Here is a 26,129-nt window from a genome sequence, read left to right on the forward strand (position 1 = left end):
TCAAATTAACAAACATAGAGCTATGTGTGGTACAAGAATACTTCAACTTATTTAATATTTGTTAATAAAGCAGATTTGGAGGTGGTTAGTATATCCACTGTAATCCTCTGACAGTGCTGGATGTGATCAGGTATAAGAAATCAATAACAAAAGTAGGAATTGTCTAAATTATAGATTCTCCTCCTCCTCTTACCCGTCCCTTTTCTCCCTCCTCCTTTTTAATTCAAGACAGTTTCTGTGTATAGCCCTGGCTCTCCTACACCTAGCTCTAAAGACCAGGCTGGCCCTAGATCTGCCTGCCTCTACCTCCCAAGTGCTGAGATTCAAGGTGTGCTCCCCCACCTCCTCCCACCCCTCCACACCAGGCTCTACCCCAGATTCTTTGTTTTTTTTTTTTTGTTTTTTTAATTAGGTAATTATTTCCTCAATTACATTTCCAATGCTATCCAAAAAGTCCCCAATACACCCCCCCCCAGTCCCCCACCCACCCACCCCCACCCCTTGGCCCTGGCATTCCCCTGTACTGGGGCATATAAAGTTGGCAAGTCCAATGGGCCTCTCTTTCCAGTGATGGCCTACTAGGCCATCTTTTGATACAAATGCAGCTAGAGACAAGAGCTCTGGGGTACTGGTTAGTTCATAATAATGATCCACCTATGGGGTTGCAGTTCCCTTTAGCTCCTTGGGTACTTTCTCTAGCTCCTCCATTGGGGGCCCTGTGATCCATCCAATAGCTGACTGTGAGCATCCACTTCTGTGTTTGCTAGGCCCCGGCATTGTCTCACAAGAGACAGCTATATCTGGGTCCTTTCAGCAAAATCTTGCTAGTGTATGCAATGGTGTCAGCGTTTGGAAGCTGATTATGGGATGGATCCCTGGATATGGCAGTCTTTAGATGGTCCATCCTTTCTTCACAGCTCCAAACTTTATCTCTGTAACTCTTTCCATTATACCCCCGATTCTTAAAAGGTTAAAGGGTAAAGAGTATGGAAGGAGAGGTCATTTGCACTGGAATGGCAAAAAAGGATTCCCTGTGTTGTTGGATCATTTTTCAAAATATAGTATCTTTGTTAATAAAAATGAAAGTATAGGTTAAGAGTAAAAAATCCCAGCTCCAGCTTAATATGTAAGCAGTGGAGGTAGGAAGGAGAATCATGAAGATGACTCAGAGAGGCACTGGTGGGTGGAAGAAGGAAAGGGAGGGGCCTCAGGAGCCATGAGCATGGGATTAACAGTGTCACCCCCAATGGATGACAAGGACAAGACATCTCTACTGGGTCTGTAAACTAGGAGGCATTACTGCCCAAAGATGGGAGTGGGGGGGGGGGCCCTGACACCCACAGAGCAGACAAAGACTCTGAGGGTATCTGGTACAGAGCAGCCAGACTGAAGAGAACAGAGCAGGTTAGACTGGGTGTACTCTCTCCTGGGATCAGGCCTCACATCATATCCTCAGCCCACCTAGTGGAAGCTGTATCCACAGACACAAGTAGAGGGTCGAAGATGACCAGATGTGATAGCCACAGAGTGAGAACAAGGGACTTCCATCAAGAGAAGCTGGGAGCTGCTGGGGTGGGGACGCGTGTGACAAACACAGAGGACAATGAATAAAGAATTATGGTTTACAGACCTATCATGATTCCAGAAATAATTCTTTAAATAAATAAATAAATAAAAACAACAAATTCTTAATGAGCAGACTTAGGAAGACATTAGGAAGTAACCCGATTTGTAGCAGTCATTTATTACGGCAACCGTGTTATACAGTCAGAGAGAGGACAGAGAACCAGGATGCGTCTAACAGAATGAAAAGTTATCCTAAAGCATGTATTTTCAGCTTTGTGCCGTGAACTCTGATTTACAGCCATCCTCACTTTAAGGATATGGATGCTTACCACAATATTCCTATTTGTCTCATTCTAACTGTTTCTCCTGAACACTGACAATGTTTTAACTATGGAAATATATGTAAGGTCAAAATTAGTAAGACTGATTTTAAGTCAGATGGATTCTATATCCTTGCAGTTGCTGTTACTTACTGATCTTAATTTAGTAAGGGAGGACTTTTGAATCACTGACCATGACTCTGAAAATGTCTGGCTACCACTGTGAGCTGTGTGGGTCTTTTCGGTGTAGTGGTGTCAAACTAACAAGTTGTAACAAATAGTGAGGTAAATTCAACTTTGGGCCAGTGGTTTCTCACTTACAATAAATCTTGGGCTCAAGAATTATGACTTCACTACCAGTTCATTCTACAGGAAAGTATTCGAGCTCCTCAGGGGTTCTTAGCTTCGAATTAGTTATCTGTACAAGGGAACAGGAAACAGTATTTCCCCAGGTCACCGGAGAGCTAGTTTTCAAGTTGTGATGTGGAGAAAAGCCCCAAGACCAATCGACAGCCCTGGCTATGACCAGCAGCTCTTCTTTGCACCCTGGTGAAGATGTGATTGTATGTTCCCATGTAACTTGTATTTATAGAGGCTTGTGCACCTGGTCTTGCCTGGGCTTTGACACATGGCTCCCAGATCCCTTGGTTACTAAGTCACATGCTCCTTGAATGTCAGTCAGCCTGAATGGAATACACACCTGTGTTTCAGATGAAAAACTGACGCTTGCTGGTTCCAAGTGTGTATTCTCCAACTTGAACTAGACTACTCAGTTGGATGTGGTGAGGAATGCTTGTAATCCCAGTTCTTGAATGGCTAGGTCAGGAGAACTGTGTTTCAGACCATCTAGGGCAACACAGAGAGACCCAGTCTCAAAAACCAAAACCAGGAGAGCATCAAACAAACTTGAATTTGTTGTCACTACTACTTAGGGCCCCTTCTGACCCATTGCTATATAATTTTACTACAGAAGGAACCCAAGAGTTTGTGATTAACCTGTAGGTATTTTCTCTAGCTGACTTAATAGCCTCTAATAATAAGTGTTAGTAATTCACTCCATTACAGAAATGTACAGAAATGTTCAGAAATGTACAGAAATAAGACCCATTAAATTGAATCTGTACAAGCAAGCTAAACCTTCACAGAGGCATCCTGCCTGGCACTTGAAATCAGTCCCATAGCTCATTCAGAAAGATAGTCCTTTTCTTGTAGCCATGTAGAGGTACTACTTGAGTTAACAGAACTTGGAAAGTTACATATTTGATGCACACAGATACACAAACACAGACAAACACAGACAAACACACACACACACACACACACACACACACACGACCATGAAATCAGTGGGACTTTTCTCAAAAATGATGCTCACAGCTAACTCAAGTCTATTCCAGCAGGATTCCCCACATCCAACAATTGCGTTTACAGAACTGAAGGTAAAACTAGCAAAGAGGAGCACAGACAACAAGCACAGGAGAAACTAAGAGCAGGGGGGATTTATTTACCAAGCAGAGCCAAAAGGAGAGATGAGGTGAGATAAGTCAACGTTTATGCATTATTTAAGATACAATCTACCTGTGTCCCAACAAAGAAATCTGTGTGAAGGAGTGGAGAGTTTATTCTCATAATGAGATCGATTGTGCTTCCTTGCTGTAAAGCAGGTGTAATAAGGGAAAATTTTGAGCACACAAATTCTTAAGTAAACAAGGACACAAAGACTCATTAAGTGTTTTACATTTGTTCTGTGCAAACTGCATTCTATCTCTAAAGTATTTTATGACTGTTTCAAGCAAATGCCTTTTGCTGGATTTTAGTGTCTTTTTTTCTTTTTTCTCCTTTTTACTGACTTGAGTGTCTAGTTGTTACCACTGACCACCACCCAACTACGTGGCCACTGCTGACCGTGTTCACGGGGAGGCCCTAGCTATGCCTCCCACCATCCAGGGAGCCCCCAACATTCCAGCTGGCATTTTGCATAGTTTATCACAAATCTTTCCTATACCCGCATGAGAGTTATTTTGATCCATTTACACATTCCAACTTCTATTTCCCAAGTGCTCACTGTATGCTCATGAGCACCGTGGCTCAGGAGCAACCACTCTGGCTGCTGGGTGTGCGCCCTGTTTAAACAAGTGCCGCTGGGTTCATCATGCAATCATTTAAAAATAATGAACACTTTGGGGCTTAGTAAATGAAAAAGGCTGTCACCGACTGGGAGAAAGACACATTTTCATTGTGACAAAGTCCTTCCATATTAGTCCCCTCGCCTGTTTAAATTTATCTCAGACTTTTAGGAGAGAATTAGAAATGTGAAAATTACACATAGGAACTTGCTTTTAAAAAATCCTTTTAAATAGCATTAAAAAGAAAAGTCTTCCCCAATTCCAACACATGTTTTAACACAAATCTGCATGCTCCAATTAATCTGTTCAAATGCTGGAGTTTGGCTGGACGGCCTTAATCATCTTTACAAGCACAGTGTACAATTTGTAACCTGATTTCGACCAAGAAAAGTGCACCTAATCTTGGCTCTGCCTAGCCTCGGACCTATTTTCGAAAATTAGAATTTAACCATAGCTTCATACAGTCTTAAAAAGAAAAACTGCTGGCAGCTGCTCACAGGCACGGGCGTTGCAATACCCTGAGTACCAGAGGAGACTTCACAGTACTAGCCCACTGAGTGGCAGAGAAGACACTTGGATTATAAAAATTCATCTGTACTTGTCAAACATCATTAGGAGAGGAGGGAAGAGTAGAGATGTCCTGGGATGATCTGACGAAATGACATGCTTTTCCGGTTACCATGTCTGGCTGGTAGGCCCCTCCCTTTTCCCCCTCTAGTGTAATAAATAAATGTTTAGTGGAAAGCCATGGGTAGAACAAGGCATGTTTTATTTTCTTTTTTTAAGCCCTTGGCTCAAGAGAACAGTCTTATGGGAAATGACTGTATTTACTGTATTTGATGATGAAATGCCATCTGACTGAAATACATGTAAAATAATTTATTTAATTCAATAAAACTATCAATGGTTTTGGCTGCTTTCAAACATGCAATTTGTGTTCTAGTGCATGCCAATGTCTCCAAAAGATAATAAAATAAAAACACCCAACCAAACAAAAACAAACAAACAATCAAACAATTCTTGCACGGCTAGTTCATATCAATACCATCCCCGCTCCCTGGTCTCTTAAAAAAGTTCTTTGCAATCTAAAATATCATAAACCCCTCAAGATCCAGAAATGTCATTATCATTGCACAGCTTCATATAAAGTGAGAGCAAAAATGATGAATTATAAGCTAATCTAGAGAACTGTGATTTACTAAGAATGAGTTGGTAGTTTTAGAACACAGTTACACTTATTGTCTGGGAAACTGTAGCCACCCTTGCTGTATATTCTTGCAAATGTAATGGGAGAACCCCCAGTTTCCTAGGGCTTTGGCCACACCACTGATGTGATACAATGGTGTTTAGGATTTTTATCATAATTTTGCTTATAAATTATGGATTGTTAAGGATTGAGTTTATTTTGGACTTTTTTTTTTTTTTGATCCAATTTGATAACTGGATACCCTTGACAAGCCAGGGCTAGTAATTACTGGCCTCATGAAAGAAAACAGGCTCCTATTTTTTAATTAGTCTGGTTACAATCCTTGACTATTACTGGGAGAGGAATCCTGTTTGAAGAGAAAAACTACATCTGGCCAATGCTCTGCTAATACAAACTTGAGATATTTTTCCTCTGTGGGGAAAATCTCCAGAGACATCAGAAGTCATTGTTCTGAGGAGGAGGCTCCACGCCTGTGCTGAGGACACAGCCTGAATTTCTTGCCAATTCTTCTAGTAACAGATCTTCGTAAGGACAAGGGATGGGGTACAAGTGTCTGTGCTAATGGTGTCAAGCACAGGACCTGATACACAGTGGAGAGCTGGATGCATGCTGGTCGATAAAGGTCAAATTTGTAAGTTTATCCCTCACTTTAGACATTACAGTCACAAAAACTACAATTCTCTCCATCAGGCAACCTTTTCCCATCTCACTAGACTATAGCTCTGGTTTCTCTGCTCTGTTCTCAAATGTAGATGCAGAATAACCTCTCTCTAAACCTTTCCAGCAGACAGAAGTATCTGTGTTAGATTTCTCATTACTGTTTTATTTCCAAATGAGTCATAAAAGTCCTGTGGAAAGGGATGATATCAAGATGTACAGTTGGTGGATTGGACAGACAAGCTGTGACCTTGGGGGAAGAAAAGCACAGACGGACCCAGTGAAATCCCAGGGCTGACCTGGGATTAATTGGCCGTGCGATGTTGGCTGCATTGCAGAGATTTTCTATGCCCTCTTCTTCACTGTGAGTGAGAAGGTTGCTATCTTAGATGATCTCAAAGGCCTTACATTTAAAACTTGTATTATTGTTCTCATCCTTATAAGCAAGTATGAGTCCTACTATACAATTTCCAAATAAGAGGGAGTTAAAAACCAATGAATCAAGCAACCAAAAACCAAAACAACCCCCAAACAAACAAAGAAACAAACAAAAACATCCACTCCAAAACAACAAGAACACAAACAAACCCCCCAATGTTTCTACCCAATCAAGAGAAGTAGCTCAGTATCTCCATAAGGAATAGCTTGATTTCCTGTTGCTACATGCAGTAAAATCCAATGGGACATGTGTGTCAAATCTATCAGATTAGATTACTCCCTTTTATTTAACTCACAGTGTTAAATGTAACACTCCAGGAGCAAGTAGTGAATATTTACCTGCAGTTATTGACCAGTCTCTACAACCAGGCTACATCTAAAGTATGTATTCTCACTGGGGATAATATCCTTGGAAGCCCATGCTGGAGAGTCCCTGGGCCTTCTAAAACCACATAAAAAGTTTTACATATGTACAATTATACTGGATAAAGTTCATGGCTTTAGTTAATATTTAATTCAGAATTTTAGGAACCTTAGCCTAAATCATGGTCTAATGTCATTAATTGCTGCGCAATGCCCTTAGAGTCAGATTAAGGTTAGACGCCTAGCTCAGCCATTTACTGCCTCTCTGACCTTGAGCAGGCACCAGCTCTCTTATGATTAAAATAAAAATAATAGCATCTACTCTATAGAATAGCTACAAGGCTTAATAAGAGATATGCATGCAATTAATGACTATAAAATAACACTGGTCCAGAATTTATCAAAGTACTTATAATAAGCAACAAATACATTTTATGTTTTGTTTTACTTAATAAGCTTAATTGTGACTTCTTTAATTTATCTAAGTCTGCAATGATATTCACTTCTGATCATCAAACCAATCTTTGGTGGTAGAGAAAACTCGTTCTCCAAGGATTTAGAGGAAAGGCAAGAGTGTAAGTTTGTGTCTGAATGCCTTAGTTTCTTGACTAGGATTCTAAGCATAGGAACTTGTAAATCACATGGTAAGTGACTACAGCCACTGATTTAACTTGGCTTCACAGTATGGGGTACACACAGTGTCTCATTTTAAGTGGAGTTCCCAGCTCACCTTGGTGAGCCATTGGGGATGCCTAGGTCAAGCATCTACTGCTGTGAATAAGAGACTGAGGCTGAGCAGGGGGGCTGGGCTTGGTAAGATGCTTTGTAAGTCCCTTCTAATTCTGAGACTTCATTGTTTTTTCACAAGTACAGTGAATGGCTCTGACATCTGGACAGGGGTGTATAGCTCAGTAGGCGTGCTTACTTCCCAAGTGTAAATGCTCTGAAACCTATTCATTGGCCACAGCACACAGTACTCCCATATCTCTGAAATCTCTGAAATCTCCTCATTGGGCACAACACACAGTGTTCCCATGTCTCTGCTCCCCCCTCCATTTTATTGAAAATAGAATTTTTTTTCATACAATATATCCCAGTAACAGTTTCTCATCTCTCTACTTCTCTCAGTGCTGCTGTATCTTCCTACCATTCTGGATCTATCTCTTTTTGTCTTTCATTAAAAAAAGAAACAGGCTTCTAAAGGGTAATAATAAAATAAAATATAATAAAATAAAACAAAAAACACATTGGAATTGGAAAAACAAACAAGCAGAAGAAAAGGCACAAGAAAGGGAGACTTGTTTACACATTCAGGAATCCCATAATAACACTAAACTAGGAGCCATTATACATACACAGAGGACCTGGGGCAGACCCAGTGCATGCTGTTTCAGTCTCTGGGAATTCATATGAGCTTTAATCATGGTAATTTAGAGGCCCTGATTTCTTGATGTCCTCCATCTCCTCTGGCTCATATACTTGTCCCCCATCCTTTTCCACGGGGTTCTCTGAACCCCAAGGAGAGAGATTTGATGGAGACATTCCACTTAGTGCTGGATATTCCAAGGTCTCTCATTATGCATTATACATGACTGTGGGTCTCTGTATTTGTTCCCATCTGCTCCAGGAGGAAGCTTTTATGATGATGGCTGTGCAAGGAACCAATTTATAACAGAATGTCATTGGGACTCATTTTATTGCTATGTGTGTGTTTGTTTGTTTGTTTAGAACAGTAGTATTTGGTTCTACCCTAGGTCTGTGGGATGTCTAGTTTCTGGCTCTTGGTCACCCTAGGAGTATCTAGTATGGATTCCATCTCCTGGAACGGATCTTAAATCAAATCAGATATTTCTTGGTTCCTCCCACAGCTTTGTGCCATCACTACACTACTATAACTTGCAGGCAAGACACCATAGATCAAAGTGTTTGTGGCTGGGCTGGTGTTTACATATCTCTTTTGGTAGAGTACTTTCCCTTGCAAAGATCCTAGCACATAGGAATGAAGGCTCTATGTAGGTACCAGCTCTTTTCAGAAAAGGAGTCTTGTCCTCTGTGAAAAATCAACGTATAGTCTTGACAACAGCCTGGGTTGCTTAGGGGTTCCCATGGGCCCCCTTTGGTCAACAGTTCAATTAGATGTAACCCAATCCTGGTACTAGAAAGTTTATTTGGTGACAAGAGAGTTGGCCAGTTGGGGCTCTGTCTCCCCCATTATATGGCAATTTCATCTAGATTGCCTTCATATATGTATACATTTTCCATACTACCCCCAAAGTGGGCCTTTGGTTTTGATCTCTCCCCATATCCCCTCCCTCATGCTCCTTCTCCCCCCGCCCCCACTTGACCCTCCATTTTGTTTCGATTTTCCAGTGTGGCGGAACACAGGTTTTTAAAGTCTGTTCTGATTAGTGCTTCTCTGGACTTCCTCAGTGTCTGTTGTCATTGTCCCCTTTTCATTTCCAATTTTGTTAATTTGGACCTTCTCTCTATGCTTTTTAGTTAATCTGGATAAGCGTTTATCAGTCTTACTGATTTTCTCAAAGAACCAAAACTTTGCTTCACTGATTCTTCATATTCTTATTTTGTTTGTTTTCTATATTATTGATTTCAGTCTAGAGTCTGACTATTTCTTGTTGTCTACTCCTTTTAGGTGTGATTTCTTTTTGTTCAAGGGCAGTGGTTTTCAACCTTGCTGATGCTGTGACCCTTGAATACATTTTCTCATGTTATGGTGACCCCAACCATAAAATTATTTTTGTTACCACTAAATAAGTGTAGTTTTGCTACCATTATGAGTTGTAATGTAAATATCTGATATACAGGATATCTGATATGTGACCCCTGTGATATACAGGATATCTGATATATGACCCCTGTGATATACAGGATATCTGATATATGACCCCTGTGAAAGGGTTGTGACCCAGAGGTAGAAACACTGTCCTAGAGTTTTCAGGTGTGCTGTTAAGTTACTACTATGAGATCTTTCCAATATTTTTTTTTAATATAGGCACTTAATTGCTATGATCTTGCCTGTAACAATAGCCTTTATTGTGTCCCATAAGTTTGAGTATTCATTTTCAACTCTATTCTAGAAAGTCTTTAATTTCTTTCTTAATTCCTATCTTGACCCACTTTTCATTCAGTAGAGGATTGTTCAGTTTCTATGAGTTTGTAAAATTTCTGCTGTTTCTGATCTCCAGCTGTGATCCATGGTGGTCATCTAGGATGCAGGGTGCTCTTTCAATGTTCTTCTATCTGCTGAGACTGCTTTGTGTCCCAGTATAGCATCCATTTTGGGAAAGTTCCATGAGGTCCTGAGAAGAAGATGTTTTCTTTTGTGTTTAGGTGAAATGTTCTGTACATATCTGTAAGGTCTAACATCAGTTTGCTTTTGTCTGAATGACCTGTCTACTTGTGAGAGTGTGGCATTGAAGTCTCCCACTATCAGTGGGTGACGATCAATATGTAATTACGCTGTAGTAGTGTTTCTTTTACGAAGTTGGGAGCTCTTGTGTTTGGTGCATCAATATTAAGAATTATAATATTCTCATGGAGGATTTTCCCTTGGATGCGTAGGTAGTGTCCTTCCCTTTCTCCTCTGGTTAATTTTGATTTGAAGTCTATTTTGTCATATATTAAAATGGTTACACTGGCTTGCTTCTTAGGTCCATTTGCTTGCAATATCTTTTTCCATTGAGTATTAATGAGAGGTGTTATTGATTCCTGTCATTTTGTTGTTATGGTGTGTATGTATGTGCTTCCCCACTTTTGATTTGCTGATCTGGGGTTTTTAATCTTTGTGCTGTCTTGAGTGTGGTTAATCTTTATAGGTTGGAGCTTTCCTTCTAGCCCCTTCTGTAGGGCTAGGTTTGTAGATAAATAGTGTTTACATTTGGTTTTATTATGGAATATCATATTTTCTCCATCTTTGGTGACTGAAGGTTTTTTCAGGATATAGCAGATGTGGCTGGCATCAGTGACCACTTTGAATCTGTAGATTATCTGTCTCAGTCCTTCTGGCTTTTATAGTCTCCACTGAGAAGTCGAGTGTTATTCTGACAGGTCTGCCTTTATATGTTACTTGGTCTTTTTCCCTTGCAGCTTTTAATAGTCTTTCTTTGTTCTGTAATTTAGTATTTTGATTATTATGTGTTAAGGGAACTTTCTTTTCGGGTTCAGTGTATTTGGTATTCTGTATGCTTTTTATTCATTGATACATATCTCCTTTTTTAGGTTAGGGGAATTTTCTTCTATTAGTTTCTTGAAAATATTTTCTGTGCCTTTGACCTGGGATTTTTCTTCTTCTATTACAACTATTCTTAGATTTGGTCTTTTCATAGTGTCTCAGATTTCCTCAATTTTTTGTGGGAGGATTTTTTTTTTTAATATTATCTATTTCTTGAGTAAGGTACCCATTTCTTCTACTGTGTCTTCTGTGCCTGAGATTCTCTCTTCCCTTTCTTGTATTCTGTCAGTGAGTTGGTAAGGTTTGTGCTTGAGTCCCTAAATATTTCATCTCCAGAGTAGCCTCAGTTTGGGTTTTCTTTATTGATTTTCTTTCTACTTTCAAGTCTTGAACTGGTTTACTCAATCCCTTTCACTGTTTGTCTCTATTTCCACAGATTTCTTTAGGGACTTTATGCATTTCCTCTTTAAGGACCCCTATCATATTCATAATGGCTTTGAAGGCTTCCGTTCTGTGCTTCAGCTATGTGACAATACTCTGGCCCTGCTGCATTAGGGTTGCTGGGCTCCATTGGAGACATATTGTCCTGGCTGTTATCTATTGTGTTTTTATGCTGGCATCTAGGCATCTGGATTTAGAAAGATTGTGATTCTAGATGTAATGCTGATGTCTGGTTTTGTCTTTTTTAGGTGGGTGTTTTGTTCCCTGGCTTTTCTAGCCCTCTTTGGTTCTTAGGAGAGTGTAGTGGCTGTGGCTGTGGAATGACTGGTAGCAAATTTTTCTGAGATCCTAATAGTCATGGCTACTGTGGGTTCCAGGTAAAATGTTTTTCTAGCCATTGGAAGCTGACACTTAGGAATGGGATGGGCTAAGAGGGGGTACCCAGGAGAGAGGAAAGCAGGGTGTTTCACCAGGATCTGCTTAGTCCCCATGGAACAGCAGCAAGTGAGTAAGCACAGGCAGCAGGTGGTCTGCTATAGAGCTGGGGATGAGGCTAGGGAAATGGAACCGGACTTGGAAGAATGAAGGGAAAGGTGAAGATCTGCAGTTAGCACATGCGCTTCCCTCGCCAGAGTGGCCTGCACATTCTCAGGGAATGCCTGTTGGAGTTGGGGACTGGAATAACGTAAAGCAAGTGGGGAAAGGTAGATCTGTACGCCCCGCTGGTGAGAGGACTGGGAGGAAAGGGAGGCTGATGCAGGTGTTCTGCTACAGGGCTGAGTATGAAGCTGAGGGGAGGGGGTATGGGGGTGTGGAGGGCAAGAATCTCAGCTATCCTGCTTCCTGGGCTGGAGTGGCCTGAAGGCTCCCAGGAGGTTCTTCCTGGGCTTGGGAGGTGGGATAAAGCAATGAATTAGAGTAGGGAAGTTTAGAGGGGATGACCTGTGTAATCCTCTGGAGATAGGGGCAGAGAGGAAGGGGAAGCTGTAGGAGGTGGTCTGTTACAGAGCTCAGGTTTACACTGACAGATGGGATTTGAATAGAGTGAGATGTAAGATCTGCAGTCAACCTGCCTGCTTCCTGGCCAGAAAGGCCTGCGAGTTGGTTCCCAGGGAATGGGGTGAAGTGCTCTAATGTGCAAGACACTGAGACCCACTCTCTATTTGGAATAATTCTAAGCACAAACCATGATGGAGGGTTCTAGAGCAAACAGACAAGGGGAGACAAGAACCAGCTGGCTTTCCAAAGTACTACACATAAAACAAATCTGGCTAACAAACACTCAGGGAGCTTGTCTGCCCACTGGGCCACTTTCAGATGACCAGATGCAGACTACCTGAGGTACCAAGTGAGCTGGCTGTTTCCTCTACCACCGCATCATCCTTTCCCTCTGTGTCTTTGCCAAGGAGGCTACAACTGTAAAGTCCAATAAGCACAGGCATTTAGTTGAACTCTGGTCCAACAGTCTCTAGTTCTTTCCCCATCACATCAATGGTTCTAACAAACCAGTGACAGGCACCAATCTAAGATGGGGCTGAGACAAAGGCCAACTCTCTAGGCCTCAGACATGGATTGATTTAGGAGGTCTGTGGGAACTTATATATTTGAAGCAGCGACTTCAACTAATTCTGAGGTGTTGCCACTATGTAGAAGCACATAGAGAGCTGGTCCTCCTTTAGGTCACAGCCTATGGAAAAGACTCTCCATGGGGAGACAGAAGAAACTGGCCTCGGGCAGGGGCTGGCTTTTGGGATGGCTTTTGTGAGAGGAAGTAGCACTTGTAGAAGAGAGTTAGCAATCATCTCTGCTGCCGAGGCCCCCGCCAGCCTTGTACGGAGAAGGGCCCTGACTTAGCAAACGATGGCACACAGCCACATGGCAGACATGCCAAACTGAGATACAGAAATTGATCATAAAATGACAACACATGGTGTACTTGGTAGTCCATCACGTCTAAGTCTAAGCAAGTGAATCTAAGACAAAATAAGGCAAATAGTAAAATTTAATTACCTCCCCCAAATTTAACTTGCCCCCCCCATAACTCTGTTCTTAATTATAGCTTCATGACTTTTACCTGAATTCCTCAAGTGCAAATAGTTTCTTTTAAAAGTTATTCTCATCATATCTTTAGTGCGATGCAGAAAAGGAATCTTAAATATTTATTTCAGCATTTTGTATTTTTATTGGTTTTGTAAACCACTGAAATTGTAGGGTGTACTTAGAGCGAGTTGATTCCATATGCAGTAAATCAACTGGAGAACAGAGTAGTGAGTTCACATTTACAAAGTGAATCACGACAGCTAAAAATACAACCTCTTCCACTCCCACCCTGAAAAACCTGCCAACGTCCAAACAACAACGAAACTGCATGCTAGAGAGATGTGTACGATCTTCCAAGATAAATACATACAAATTAAACTGGAGAACCTCAAGGTGTTATTGATTAATTCTAAGAAACACTTCACAATCAGCTCTCATATCTGGTTTCCCTGGAATAACTAGGAGAGGAAGGAACCAATTGCAGAGAATATGAATGAAGAAGGGCAGTGCATTAAAATAATTTAAAGGCAACACAGGAAGAGAAGTTGTTGGCAGAGCACAATCACAAGCAACCATAGAGAAAAGGAGTTTCAACTCTCTGCACGGCCACGATAGACAAGCCCCCTAGCCTGTCCCCACTGTTTTCGCCTGCCTCGAAGGTTAGGTCCTTCCCTCTTTCCCTCTGGAATGTCCCGTCTCTGGAGATCTATCTGTTCAGAGCTTTCTAACAGCAGTGAGGAGCAACAGAGGAAAGCCTTCCTGGGATAAAGCCAACAACTCTAGACATTTATACAGAAGGATGGTAGAGGGCTTACAATCCGCCCAAGCCAGGCTTGTGGTGACTTGGTATTTGGTATTCAGGGTCATAGTCCTGGGTGCCCAGAACACTGCTTTCTCTCCACAAGGCATGAACATGCTCTACAATCAATTATGTAAAGAACTTTAAAGATTTTGTTTATTTTTATGTGTATGGGTGTTTTGCCTGCATGTATGTATGTGGACCACATGCATACCTGGGGCCTGCAGATATCAGAAGAGGGAGTAGAACACCCTGGAGCTGAACACATGACTGTGAGCCACCATGTGGATGCTGGGAATTGAACCCAGGTCCTCAAGGACAACCAGTGAGTGCTTTTAACCACTGAACAATTTCTCCATGCCCCAACAAGCTTTTCTGAGAATTCTAATTCCAATGCTAACTCCCTAGTACAGTTATCATCAGTCAAATCTACCTACCACCTTAATAAACATTGAGCTGGACAAACACTGGCTTCAAGAGAGTCTGGTACACAACAGCTACACATTAAATGTTTTCTGAACATTGATGAGATATCTGCTAAGAGTGCTCTTGAGGGCTGGAGAGCCGACAACTTTGAAATTCAAACTAGGCTTCTGAAAAATAGGGGAGGGCAAGGACTTGGGACTACAGCTTTCAGATCTAAAAGTCAATCAAGAGTAACTCCGAAAGGGTGTCTCTGACACAGTGACTGATGGGAGGAAATGAAGTTATTGGTAGTTATGAAGCTGCAGAACTGAGAAAAATCACAAAGTACTATATATATACAAGATATGTAATGCTATATTATAATTATACAACTATAATACAGTATATTATATATATTACATACATATCATCATCTCACACACACACACACACACACACACACACATCTCCTGATATTAATCCTTGTTTGTATGTGTGTATGTGTGTGTGCACTCTTGTGTAAGCCGGTGTGTGTATGTGGAAGCCAGAAGTCAACATGAACAGTCTTTCTCATCTTTCTCAGTTGCCCCTGTTCCCTTTTAAAAAAATTCAGTCCTATGGATACAATCTAGGTCCTCACCAGGCAGGTATGCAACCATCGAACCAATGAGTTCACCCACTTTTTTTTTTGGACAGGGACACTCACAGTAGCTCTGGTTGGCTTGGAACTTACTGTGTAGATCAGGCTGGCACTGAACTTACAGAGATCTATCTGGCTTTGCAAACTGAGCGTTAGAATTAAAGATATGCACCACTACCTGGAGGTCTTTCACCTTAGTGTTTGAGGCAGGGTCTCTCACTGGCCCGGAGTTCACTGTTTGGCCAGTTTGGCTAGCCAGAAAGCACTGGGCACTTTTCCACCTCTGAGTGCTCAGATTATAGGCATATGCCACCACCTCCTTTTACATAGGCTGAGTCAAACTTAGTTTCTCATGTTTGTGTGGCAATTACTTTACCTACTTGCCATCTTCCTTCCGTCTTAGCCATAATCATTAGGATGTCTTTATTCTATTTATACACAGGGCTCAGTCAATGGGACTGACGGACCTATCAAAAACATGTTAGGTGAATTGAACAATAGTAGTACAACATGTCTTGTTAGCAAGATAATGATTATTTCTGCTGGTGAGTATTTTCTGGGTAAATACAAAATTCAGAATAATTTTTAAAATATTATAACGTCAAGATGAAAAGTGTGGCATCCAAAATATTGAGACAAAATTGACAAAAATATCACTTCAGTCAGTAGTAGGTTTTGAAATTCAAAGTTTACAAATGTAACAGGAAATTTTAAAATTACCCCTAAATGAAAGTGAATTGGCAAAGCAGGCTCTTGCATGTTTTAGAAAAGTTTCAAACATTCAAAGATTTTAATTTCATTTAAATGAAAGAGAGAGAGAGAGAGAGAGAGAGAGAGAGAGAGAGAGAGAGAGAGGGAGGGAGGGAGGGAGGGAGGGAGAGGTTATCACTATGTTGGGGTGATTGATGACTACTTTTAATATAATTGAAATGAGCTCATTTTATCTTTCCTTTATTCAGGGAAAGGGTTCTTTCTCCTAAAGGGTCTTTGCTGCATCCCCGCCCCCCACTTCAAACCTGTACTCTATAAATGTTACAAGAAATCGGCTTATTAACTCACTCCATGCATGGCAGAAACAAAGCAATGGAAGGAAAAACTCTCTTCAACATAAGAATAATTTCATCTTGAAGGATAGAGTGAGTGCATGATTAAAGAGAAAAATACTGTCTCAGCCATCTGTGGCTGAGGGTAAAGACTCGGAGGGAGAATTAAAGCAGAAACTCTTGTTTCAAGAGGGCAGGGTTGCTGCTCCCTGTCCCAAGGCAGGTCTCCAGGGAAGACTACAATATAAAGGAAGAAATAGGAGGTTCAAACCCTGTCTACAGGAGTCTAATCGTTCTCTACAGGCTGGTCTGTCACCAACACCACTGCCCTTGAGTCCATCCCATAGACAGCAAAGGGACGTAGACACCCCAGGCAGATGCTCAACCTGTAAGGCAAGGCTGAAGAGTGCCCTGCATGTCACAGGCTTGGTCAGTCTCATGAGGACAATAGGAACAACTATATTTGAAATGGAATTTCTAGAACTATAGTGTTGTTAGAAGTTTAGGGGCTAATTCCTTAAGAGTTAAGGAGTATATTCTAAGTAACTGAAATAATTTTAAAAGTACTATTTTAAATCACACACTTGGAGGAATAAAAAGAAATCAAATTTCTCAGGGCAGTTATTGCTCTTTCCACAAGTGAACCAACAACTGCATATAAGAAATAGGTAACTGTGGATGGAGGCCAAAGGAAAATATTAAACTCTCATTCAAATGTGGAAAAAAACCCCACATATAATTAAAAAGTAGTTTTCTGTAGCTACCAAGCTCATGAATTTGGAGAGCAGATAAAATGTGTATTATATTACTATCCCTACAGAAATGCAGCAGTAGGTGAAACAACTATATACTATATTTCTCTATTCTTGGACCAAGGCTTTGGTAGAGTTAACAGTCATCTTTTTGTTTGAAAAATAAAGATGCATCCAAACTCTGGAGTTGAAAGGTTAAGTGCACTCTCTGTGTAGTTGATAGATGTAGGTCTAATCTAATCAGGGCCTGTCACAGGCACTGGTGTCCTGACCCAGGCTTCTGGTTTCCACACGGGTGAGAGCTAACCAAGATGTAGGCTCTAGGCCTTTGACCTTCTGGAGACCCTATCCCGGTCAGCCCAGAGTTCTGCTTAACAGCCAGAGTTCAAATCAGGAACATGTGCGCTTTGCTAACATGCCACATGGCTTTGAAATTAAAATGCAACCTGATCGAGTGCCTCAGGATATTTTACAACTAGAAGACAGATCAGAGCTAGATAAAGCTAGGCTTTTGGGTCACCTCTGCTCATTCAGGTTTCTTCCCGCTTCTTTGGACTAGACAAATTTAATTTTATTGTATTTCTTGAGAATTTGCTAGGAAAACAGAAGTTTGGTAAGTTATTTCATGGGTGATTGATCTTGGGGAAATAAGGAACTTGTAGGTTTCCCTGTGACATGTGCCACCTATTATATAGTTAGCTTTTTCTATTCCAAAGGAGCCAAACCAAATTAATTAGAAAGTGGTTTGGATTACAAGCCAAATACGATGAGAAGTAATAAAAACAGAAAATGACACTTAGGTCATCAATAATATTCTTGAGATAATTTGGCATTGATTTTTCTTGCTGTCTAAGATAAAGAGCTTTACAAGTTGTCAAATGGACAGCTTAACCCCAGCCAACAGCAGTAACAGAGAATCTTGGCCACAGACTTAGATAAGGAGTGGATTTACTTCCTTTTTGGTTCTTTGTCCCCCCCCCCCCAATCAAAGCTTAGACTGTGAATGTCCCTACACAACACACCTTAACAAGCCCACAAAGTCACAGATCTTGCATTCTATAACAACACCTCAAATGAAGGCAGAATAGAATTCTGGGAAATTAAGGGAAATCCCCAACAGCATCCAGCACCTCCTTTTTAAAAAACAAAAACAAAAAACAACGCAGAACAAATGCAAAATGTAACAACTCTTCAGAGGAAAGTCAAATTATAGGTTTGATTTATTTAAAAATATCTAGGGCTGGTAAAGATCAATATTCTGCATTCTCTTCAAATTTCTGTACAGGACAAAGCCATGGTCCCAACCCTGCCTAAAAATAGTTGAAGTTATTAATTGGACAGCAAACACCATACTAGGGAAGTGCAACTCATGTTCGGTTAGGTGGTTTCCAGTTTGTTAACCCCTTGGAAAGAACTGGATGGAAGACACAAAGTGAAATCCCATGTCTGTAGGTACCATGGCCACAGCTGAGCCTCCCTTGGTCTCATATCACACACCTGCTGCTGAGGTACAGTTAGGCATCTGGGATGTCTGTTGCAGACAGGCTCCAGATCCAAGTACCTAGGAGATCATGTCCCCATTGCTTTGTGCTGCATAGCAGCCACCCATAGAGACAAGTTAGAAGATTCTTCTCAGCTTAACTCAGTGGATCTCTATGTCACTTTGTGTGGCTGGTGTGACTGCCAGAGTTACCAAAGACAGGAGATAGTAAGGGGTAGACAGATAACTATTTGTTAGGTTTATTTTTTTAAATTTTTATTTATTTTTTAATTTTTTTTTTTTTTTACAATTTTAGTACAACAGCTGCTATTACAGGAACCTGGAGGGTTTTCCTCTGGCAGGAGGCCTGAAAGGCCCATGTGGCAAGTGGATTTTGATACTAGACTTATTATTAACCCCCACGGCACACTTCTACAAATGGCAAAGTCCAGGTGTGTGAGAGTCTGGGGACCTTGCTTCTCAGAAGGCTCCCTACCCACACCACTATGTTGGTGGGAACCCATGGGACATTAGTGTTTGGCAGACAGAACTTAGATGGTTCTCTGAACATGCCCATTTCTTCAGTTTCCATGACTACATTTTGATTGCATCACTTGGCTTCCTGGTTGTGATGACAATACATCCCTTCTTTTGAGTTTAGTGATGTTTCCTGGGCTTAGAATGCTCTGCCCCACTCCCCTTCCATGTTAGAATGAAATGATCCTGAGCCCTAGATCTAGAGCAATGTTATCCAATATGGAAATTCAAACTCAAATTCAAGCATTAGCCCTAGGGTGCTGCCGCCTATTTCTTGTAGTGCTATTACTTTTGGGGTTACCGAGGTCTTTCCTTCCTACCCTAAAAATCAATCTACTCTTTAAAGCTGTGTCTTTCTCCTTCAACATAATCCATTCAGACTCTACAGACCTAGTTGCACAGATGCCACCAGGGTGCTCCTAGAATTTAGAGAGAAGACTGTTATGGGCCACTCTCTGAGCATGAAGCGAGAGGAAGTGGTGTATGATCTGTCCCTGTGTTCCCTCAACATGAGTTTCCTGGAGCCTCACTGTGCCAGGCCCAGGGCCAGGCATAGTGGTGCCAGAGTAGGCAGGACTGAGTTGGTTCCTGCTGAGATGAATGTCATCGCTTGTCAGTATAATTCAGACACAGACATGGTGAGAGTACAGAGGACCCCTGGGGTGAGGCTATTGCCCTAGATCAGGGTAGGTCCTGAGAGACTGAATCATAAGCAAACCACAGGGCCACAATCTCTTATCTGAACCCCATGGGCCAGAGGCTTTGAGAATTACACTTATCAGATTTAGAAATTGAAAAATATTGCACATGATGTCACGCCCACAGTGCACAAAGCACCATGCTGTCACCAAGTGTCCTCATATTTCTAAAGCTAAACAGAGGACTTTTTGCGCCACATTAAACCAAGTCTCTAAGAGAGCCACACCAGTGCTTGTTGGGTTTTGCTGTCAAATGTTTTTTTTTTTTTTTGGGGGGGGGGGTCACTTTACTTCAAAGTTAGTTTTCAGGGCCTTTTGGGATTTTAGAATTAGAGACAAATACTATAAATTCTACTTGGCAGTGAATATTAGAGATGTTAGGGTAACAGTTAATATAGAATTTTGGAAAAGAAAAGCCAATGGAGGTCTCCAACTCTGTCCCAGAAATAGGTGCTGTTGAAATTTCTTAAAAAGCTGTCAGTGCACAGATGTGCTGAACTTAGTTCTCTGTTGTGAGTCTGTCTCTGTAACTCATCTGATTCGTATGAAGGAGTCCCTGGCCAGGTACTGCTGCCTTCAAGCCTGACTAAAAGCAATGGGTCGGTTTCATCCTGTTTTGAAATTGTAGCTATCAGACTGGCCAATGGGCATGTTGTGCGGCATTTTCTTCATTAATAATTGACGGGGGGGGGGGGGGTTGGGGGAGACGCCCAATGTGGGCAGTGTTGCCCCTAGGCTGCCTCCGGGTGACTTTCACTCTCGTTAAAGCACCCTACAGTTTTTAAGCCTCGTGTTTACGCATTGGTAGAAAAGTTATTAATAGTATGGTCTGTCGTGGCTGGACTCCACAACATGGCTTGAGTTACGGCGCCCACTCACTGAACGGTGCATTGAACTAGTCCTGACTGTGACAGTGTTTTGTCTATTTGGTTACTATCAAGAAACAGTGACCTTAAGTAAAGCAGAGTACCTGCTAGTCAGGTGGGGGCAGGTCATCCAATCAGTGGCCAGTCTTGAAAACAAAACCATGTTTTCTTAGAGGAGGAGGATCCTGCTTCCCAAATGTTTCTAGAGGTCCCACCCTGCAGGCCTACCCTATGTGCTTCAGATACTAGCTTCCACAAGGGAGCTAGTCTCTTAAAATCAATCCCTCAGTATCATTTACACATACCCCACATGTTGGTGAGCAGCTCTCAAGAGACTGAGGCAGGAGGATGGGGCAAGCCTGAGGCCAGCTTAAGCTGCACAGAAAAACATACCTCAAAACAAATACATGTGCACACATAACCTTCTGTTTTTGTTTCTTTGAGAGCCCTGACTGATAGAGCACCTTTGAGGTACTAATTGTTACCTGCACTGTTAGGGCATGTGAGAGGGTCTCTGCGGCTCCTCTCTCTCCTGCTGCTGTCACCAGAAGCCTCAGGATAACCCTTACCTTCAGAAACACTCACAGCCTCCTCCTCATCCTTTCTACCCTCTATGAACCTGTTTCATAAGACACTGCAGACTAACTCTAATTAATAATTAATACCTCATAACTAATTCACATTATAGATGAACCTAGAACATAACGGAGGCAAGAAGGACAACCTTGGTGCTTAGGTATCACAGCTGGATTTAAAGGTCTTCGTGGAAACTCTTTCATTTAGGACTCTGGCTCCTGTGGCTGTCTCCAATGTCTTCCCCACTCTTCTTTGTTTCACACCAGCCCCACCAGCCCCTGCCAAAGCTTGCTCTGTTTCCTAGCTCAGCCATTCTTCCATGGAGTCAGTAGGACAGAGGCTACAGTTCACACAGCAGTCTGATCACAAGGCTCAAGGCACCAAGAATACCCTCCTTAGAACTCTAAGTGACGATATGGCGCTCATGTAAAACTTTCCTTTAACTTCCGACTTCGTATGAAATCTGAGATTCCTGCGATGAGGAGCTCTTTGGGAAGGGGGACAGTAAGGCCGGGTGATAGGAACTGGGCCACAGCCTTGTATTTGTCCTTGCACAAGATGCCAGGGAGTGTGTCTCTTAGGTGATTTCCTATGGTGAAAGTGGATCAACAATTCTCATTTATAGGATTCTCTAACCATGAACAGTCATTGAAAATTTCTCCAGGGTATGAGGCAAATTAGAAGTCACTCTTCCTCAGCATCCTCTTCCAAATTTTGCACAGTGCTTTTAATCTGCAACAATGCATGTGACTTGCAGGCTTCATGTCTGACTCACCCAAGGACAAACCCTAGGAGCTGAGGGCACTTCACGAGACAGAAAAATTCTTGTTGCCAAGTTTTAGGAAATTCTAAAGGGTAAAGGTCCAATTACTGGTGTGACTATTTCCAGGTGGCTTTGCCTCAGTGGTTGGAACAGGTGGGAGCGGGAGGCCCAGCTGCTTCTGTGTCTGCACCGTGACTAATACATTTATAAACACGCAATAAACATTTCACTGTGTCAACTTTCAAAACAGCTTTCACAAACAGAACCCAGCAGATTTGAAGTTCTTGTAAGATTCTGTAAAGCCACTTCACAGAAGGGGAGGGTTCTGCAGCTGGGGAAATGTAGCCCTTTCCTAACATAGCCTTTAGGTTCAGTCTGACTCACCAATTCCAACACTCATGTGCATTTTAGAGGGAATGTGGACCCCAGACAGGCTGCCGAGTTCTAACACAATGGGAGGAGCCCAGAGTATTACAGTTACAGATCTGTCTTCTGATGTGAGGGAAACTGGAGATACAGCATAAAGGAATGAAATTAGACACATAGATGATGCACAAACATCAACTACAAATGGGTTTACACAAAACCTAAAATCACAACATTCTAGACCCATATATAATACACAAATGTTAGCTACAGATGAGTTTGAAGAACACATAAGACCTAAATCCACAACACTCCCAGAGGGAATCACGGGGGTGGGGGTGGGGTGTCAGGATGGGGGTAGGATTGGAGGTGGGGAGTGGCTCTCAAATAATGACTGACATTGGATGTGGCACCAGAAGTGCAGGCGACAAGCATTGACAGGGAGCTCAGGAGTTTCCCTACAGCTAGAAAATGACAAGGACAGAAAGGTGGCTTTAACCACAGGGAGCATCTGCCAAGCACACATATCCACTATACGGCCTGGATAGGTGTCTCGCATGGCTCAGTCACTGACCTATAGTGCCCTGGAAGGTGGAAGAGCCTATGAGAGAAGGGGCCTACTGAAAAGGAAGCTAGGTCAAAGGAGTGTGCCCTTGAAGGGACTCTTGGAAATGGATCCTTTCCTAGCTTTCCTTGCCTCTCAGCCTTCTCCACCATATGCAGCTGCCATGCTGTTCTGTGCCATCCTAGGCTGAAAATGACAGAGCCAAGTAGCCATGGTTTGAAACCTATACACCCAACATAAACCATGGGTCTTATTAAGTTGACCACTTCAGGGATTCTGTCATAGTGATCAAAAGCTGACTATCATACCTGGAAAGGGATTAATATCAAAATGTATTAGGAACTCCTATAATCTATCTAAAATCAGAATAGCCTAATAAAAATTAGAGATGGAAAGGTGTGTGTGTGTGTGTGTGTGTGTATGTGTATGCATGTGTTATGCCTATTGGGATCTAACTAACCCACCATGAAAGGCTCTCTCACCACTCAGAATCACACTAGGTAGTCTAAGATGGCTTTCACTGCTGGAAAGTACAAATCACTGTTGCGCACTATGGGGATAGTTGTTATTACACTAAACAAACCAAACCAAAACCAAACCAAAACCAAGAAGTTGATGTGACCTCCCCAGCTCTTTACATTGCGCAGATGGATATGTTGCCTTGCCAAAGCGGAAGTTGTAGATGTGGTTTCTTACTTCTACATGGAAGGCACAGTACAGGATGACAACAGAAAAAAGTAGATGCAGTGCTTTGACATCCAGAGTCTCCAGAGACAGAATGGGTGGTACCTGATCTGGGAAGGAGGGAGGGAAAGTGGAGCTACTCTGGGGGAAGCCATGCTTTTTATGAAGTCAACTGCCTGTGATCTAGATTCTGAGAGAGTGCTCAGAAACACGGAGCAGAACTGGACAAGGAAGTGTCTTCCATAAGTCACATTACTGAAAGCTCCTGGATTAAACGATAACATAACAAATAGTTTTACTAAGATATCTTAAGAGGCCCAAACTACTTATAGATGTTGGTGATTTGACCCTTAAAAAAAAAAGAAAGAAAGAAAGAAAAAGAAAAGAAAAGAGAAAAAGAAAAAGAAAAAAGGCACCTGAGTAAGACAGTTTTCTTACTTCAAATTCTTGAAAGGTCAAGGTGTGGGAGTTTAGAATGTATGGTGGGGTAAGTGAAGGGCAGTTATACATAATTGAGAGAGGCAGTCTTCCTGCTGACTGCAGCTTGTCCAGTGGACCCTAAACTTACAAACCCCTCTGAGTATGAGCATATAAAACCTATTGTGAGATAGGAAGCTGAGGTCACTCCTATGAGGACGGCTCCATAGTGCTTATAATAAACTTCTGAGGTCACTGTGGGAACCCAGTGCCATTTATGGCACTGTTTCAGTGTCCAAAGCATCCCATGTTCACTCCTGCTATCAGAGCAGTGAAAGTGATTCAGGCCCCTTGTAGCCATCATCCTGCACTAAGCGAAAATGACAGTCTCCTTTAAGAGACAATAAACAAACCTCACATCAGTATGGTGCAGTAGCAGCAGCAGTTAACGTGGTGCACAATCATCGAGGCTTTCTCCTGGAGTAAGAAGGGGACAGGAGAGGCAGCTTGGGGCAGAATATATCTAGCTGGCTGAGTGCAAGCATGACTGGCAAGAGAGAGTGCTGAGCGCTTTTGTCTCAGTGTTATGAAGGGATGGGGCGACCCACAGAGCATCTGCCAGTGTCAGTGTGGGGCAACTTCAGGAACTTCCCTCCGTGACTTCATGACAGGGCCTCCTTGAAGTGCAGTAATGAAAGCATTTCTCTCCATTTCCTCCCTTCTTTGGCTAGTGGCAGCAAAGAAGAAAGACTGCATCATGTACGGGCTGATGAAAACTTGAATCGCTGTACACTGTCACCAGATCATTTGGAGGAGAGATGATAAATGCCCTCAAGTAAGCCCTGGGATGCTGTATGTAAATCTGAGGTAAGAAGAGCCAATGAGGTCTGGGACAATATTAAGCCAGTTACTAGCAATGAAGCAATTATATGTGTGACTGAAGCAATCTATAGTGACAGCTCTAACAGGCACGGGAGAGAGGGGGCAGGAGACCACTTGGGATATTCTGAACTATCTAGTGTCCTGAGACATGAGCGACCCAGTCCAGAGCTCCAGGGTCAGAAAGATGTGGAATTATAAACGGAGATCAAAGGCTTGTATCATATAGCTTTCTGATTACAAGTGCCTCAGATCTTAGAAGTGCCTGGGAAAGGCATATCTTACAAGATGACTGATGGCAAGCAGCCACGCTGTAAGGTGCAGGCACACTGAGCAGACATGAGGCAGAGGGGCATGAGTAAGAAATGAAGCATAAAACCTGCCAATCAAGTGATGCTATCTAGCTTGGGTCAGGGTGCAAGTATCTGAGCATATGCAGACACCAATAGTCTAAGAAAGTACTGTAGCCTTAAAATTCTGTGGTCTTGTTACTCAGGTTGTTTATTCTGTAGTTTATCCTCAAGAAACAAACAGGGATGTAAAAAGTGATTTAGTGAAGTGTTGGTCACCTGGGGGATGGTTCAGTCCTTAATGAGCTTGTCTTGCAAGTATGAGGACACTGGAACTTGTGGAAGGGTAAGGTGGTGCGTGTCTGTAACTGAGCACTGGGGATGCAGATGTAGGACAGTACCTGGGCATCCCTGATCAGTCAGTCTAGACAGTCCATAAGTTCCAGATTCAGTGAGAGATCCTGTCTCAAAATACAAGGTGGAGAAGGATCGAGGAAGACACCTGGTGTTGATCCCTGGCCTCCACAGGCACACACACACACACACACACAGAGCCACATGTGCACACATACACATACACTCACAAATACAATGAACAGATGAAAATAAACAAGTGTAGGAGTAATAATAACAAATACCATTCACTAGGATCTTGTATTTTTCAAGAGAAAAAGCCTGTTCTGGGTGTTGATGGAGGATTCAGGTAGAGAAGAAGGGACACAGGAAAACAAAACAAAACAATAAAAAAAAAAACCCACTATGCAACAGGTAAATGCATAATTTCACATAATGCCACACATTATCTTTCTTTGTCTATAAATTAACTCCAGAGATAAATCAAGAATTCTGAAGACTAGTGAAGAGAAAACAAATGCATATGTACAAGCTACTTTGTTTACACTTGTGTATATGTTAACAGACAACTGGATAAATGAGTGTTGAGTGTCATGAAAACAGCTCTTTTAACTGCATATTAAAAGGGAGACACAGAATTATCATTAAAAGCCACATCACGGTACAGA

The 26,129-nt window shown here is 42.0% G+C and overlaps 1 protein-coding gene and 1 long non-coding RNA gene across 10 annotated transcripts in view; one reads left to right on the forward strand and one right to left on the reverse strand.

Annotated features, from left to right (window-relative positions):
- Cdin1 (CDAN1 interacting nuclease 1) overlaps positions 1–26,129 on the reverse strand; it is a 207,646-nt gene that overhangs the window by 24,075 nt on the left and 157,442 nt on the right. The window contains exon 12 of one of the 9 annotated variants that reach the window (XR_015046500.1): positions 1,961–2,732. The exons of 7 other annotated variants lie outside the window; for them this stretch is intronic. Coding sequence is in view for 1 of the 2 variants with exons in the window: in XM_085834573.1 (XP_085690699.1) it covers positions 2,708–2,732 (25 nt within the window). In the remaining variant the exon portion in view is untranslated. Of the gene's footprint in view, positions 1–1,960; positions 2,733–26,129 lie in introns of those variants that run through there. One more of the 9 variants, XM_085834573.1, reaches the window with a different exon arrangement.
- The window catches only part of LOC110287211 (uncharacterized), a 74,286-nt gene continuing 72,441 nt past the window's right edge, over positions 24,285–26,129 (forward strand). The window contains exons 1-2 of the long non-coding RNA XR_002377188.2: positions 24,285–24,420; positions 24,670–24,805. This is a non-coding gene — a long non-coding RNA (uncharacterized LOC110287211). The remainder of the gene's footprint in view (positions 24,421–24,669; positions 24,806–26,129) is intronic.

This window comes from Mus caroli, unplaced genomic scaffold (assembly GCF_978045245.1).
Source record: "Mus caroli unplaced genomic scaffold, Mus_caroli_1 scaffold_2, whole genome shotgun sequence".
Taxonomy (NCBI): Eukaryota; Metazoa; Chordata; class Mammalia; order Rodentia; family Muridae; genus Mus; species Mus caroli.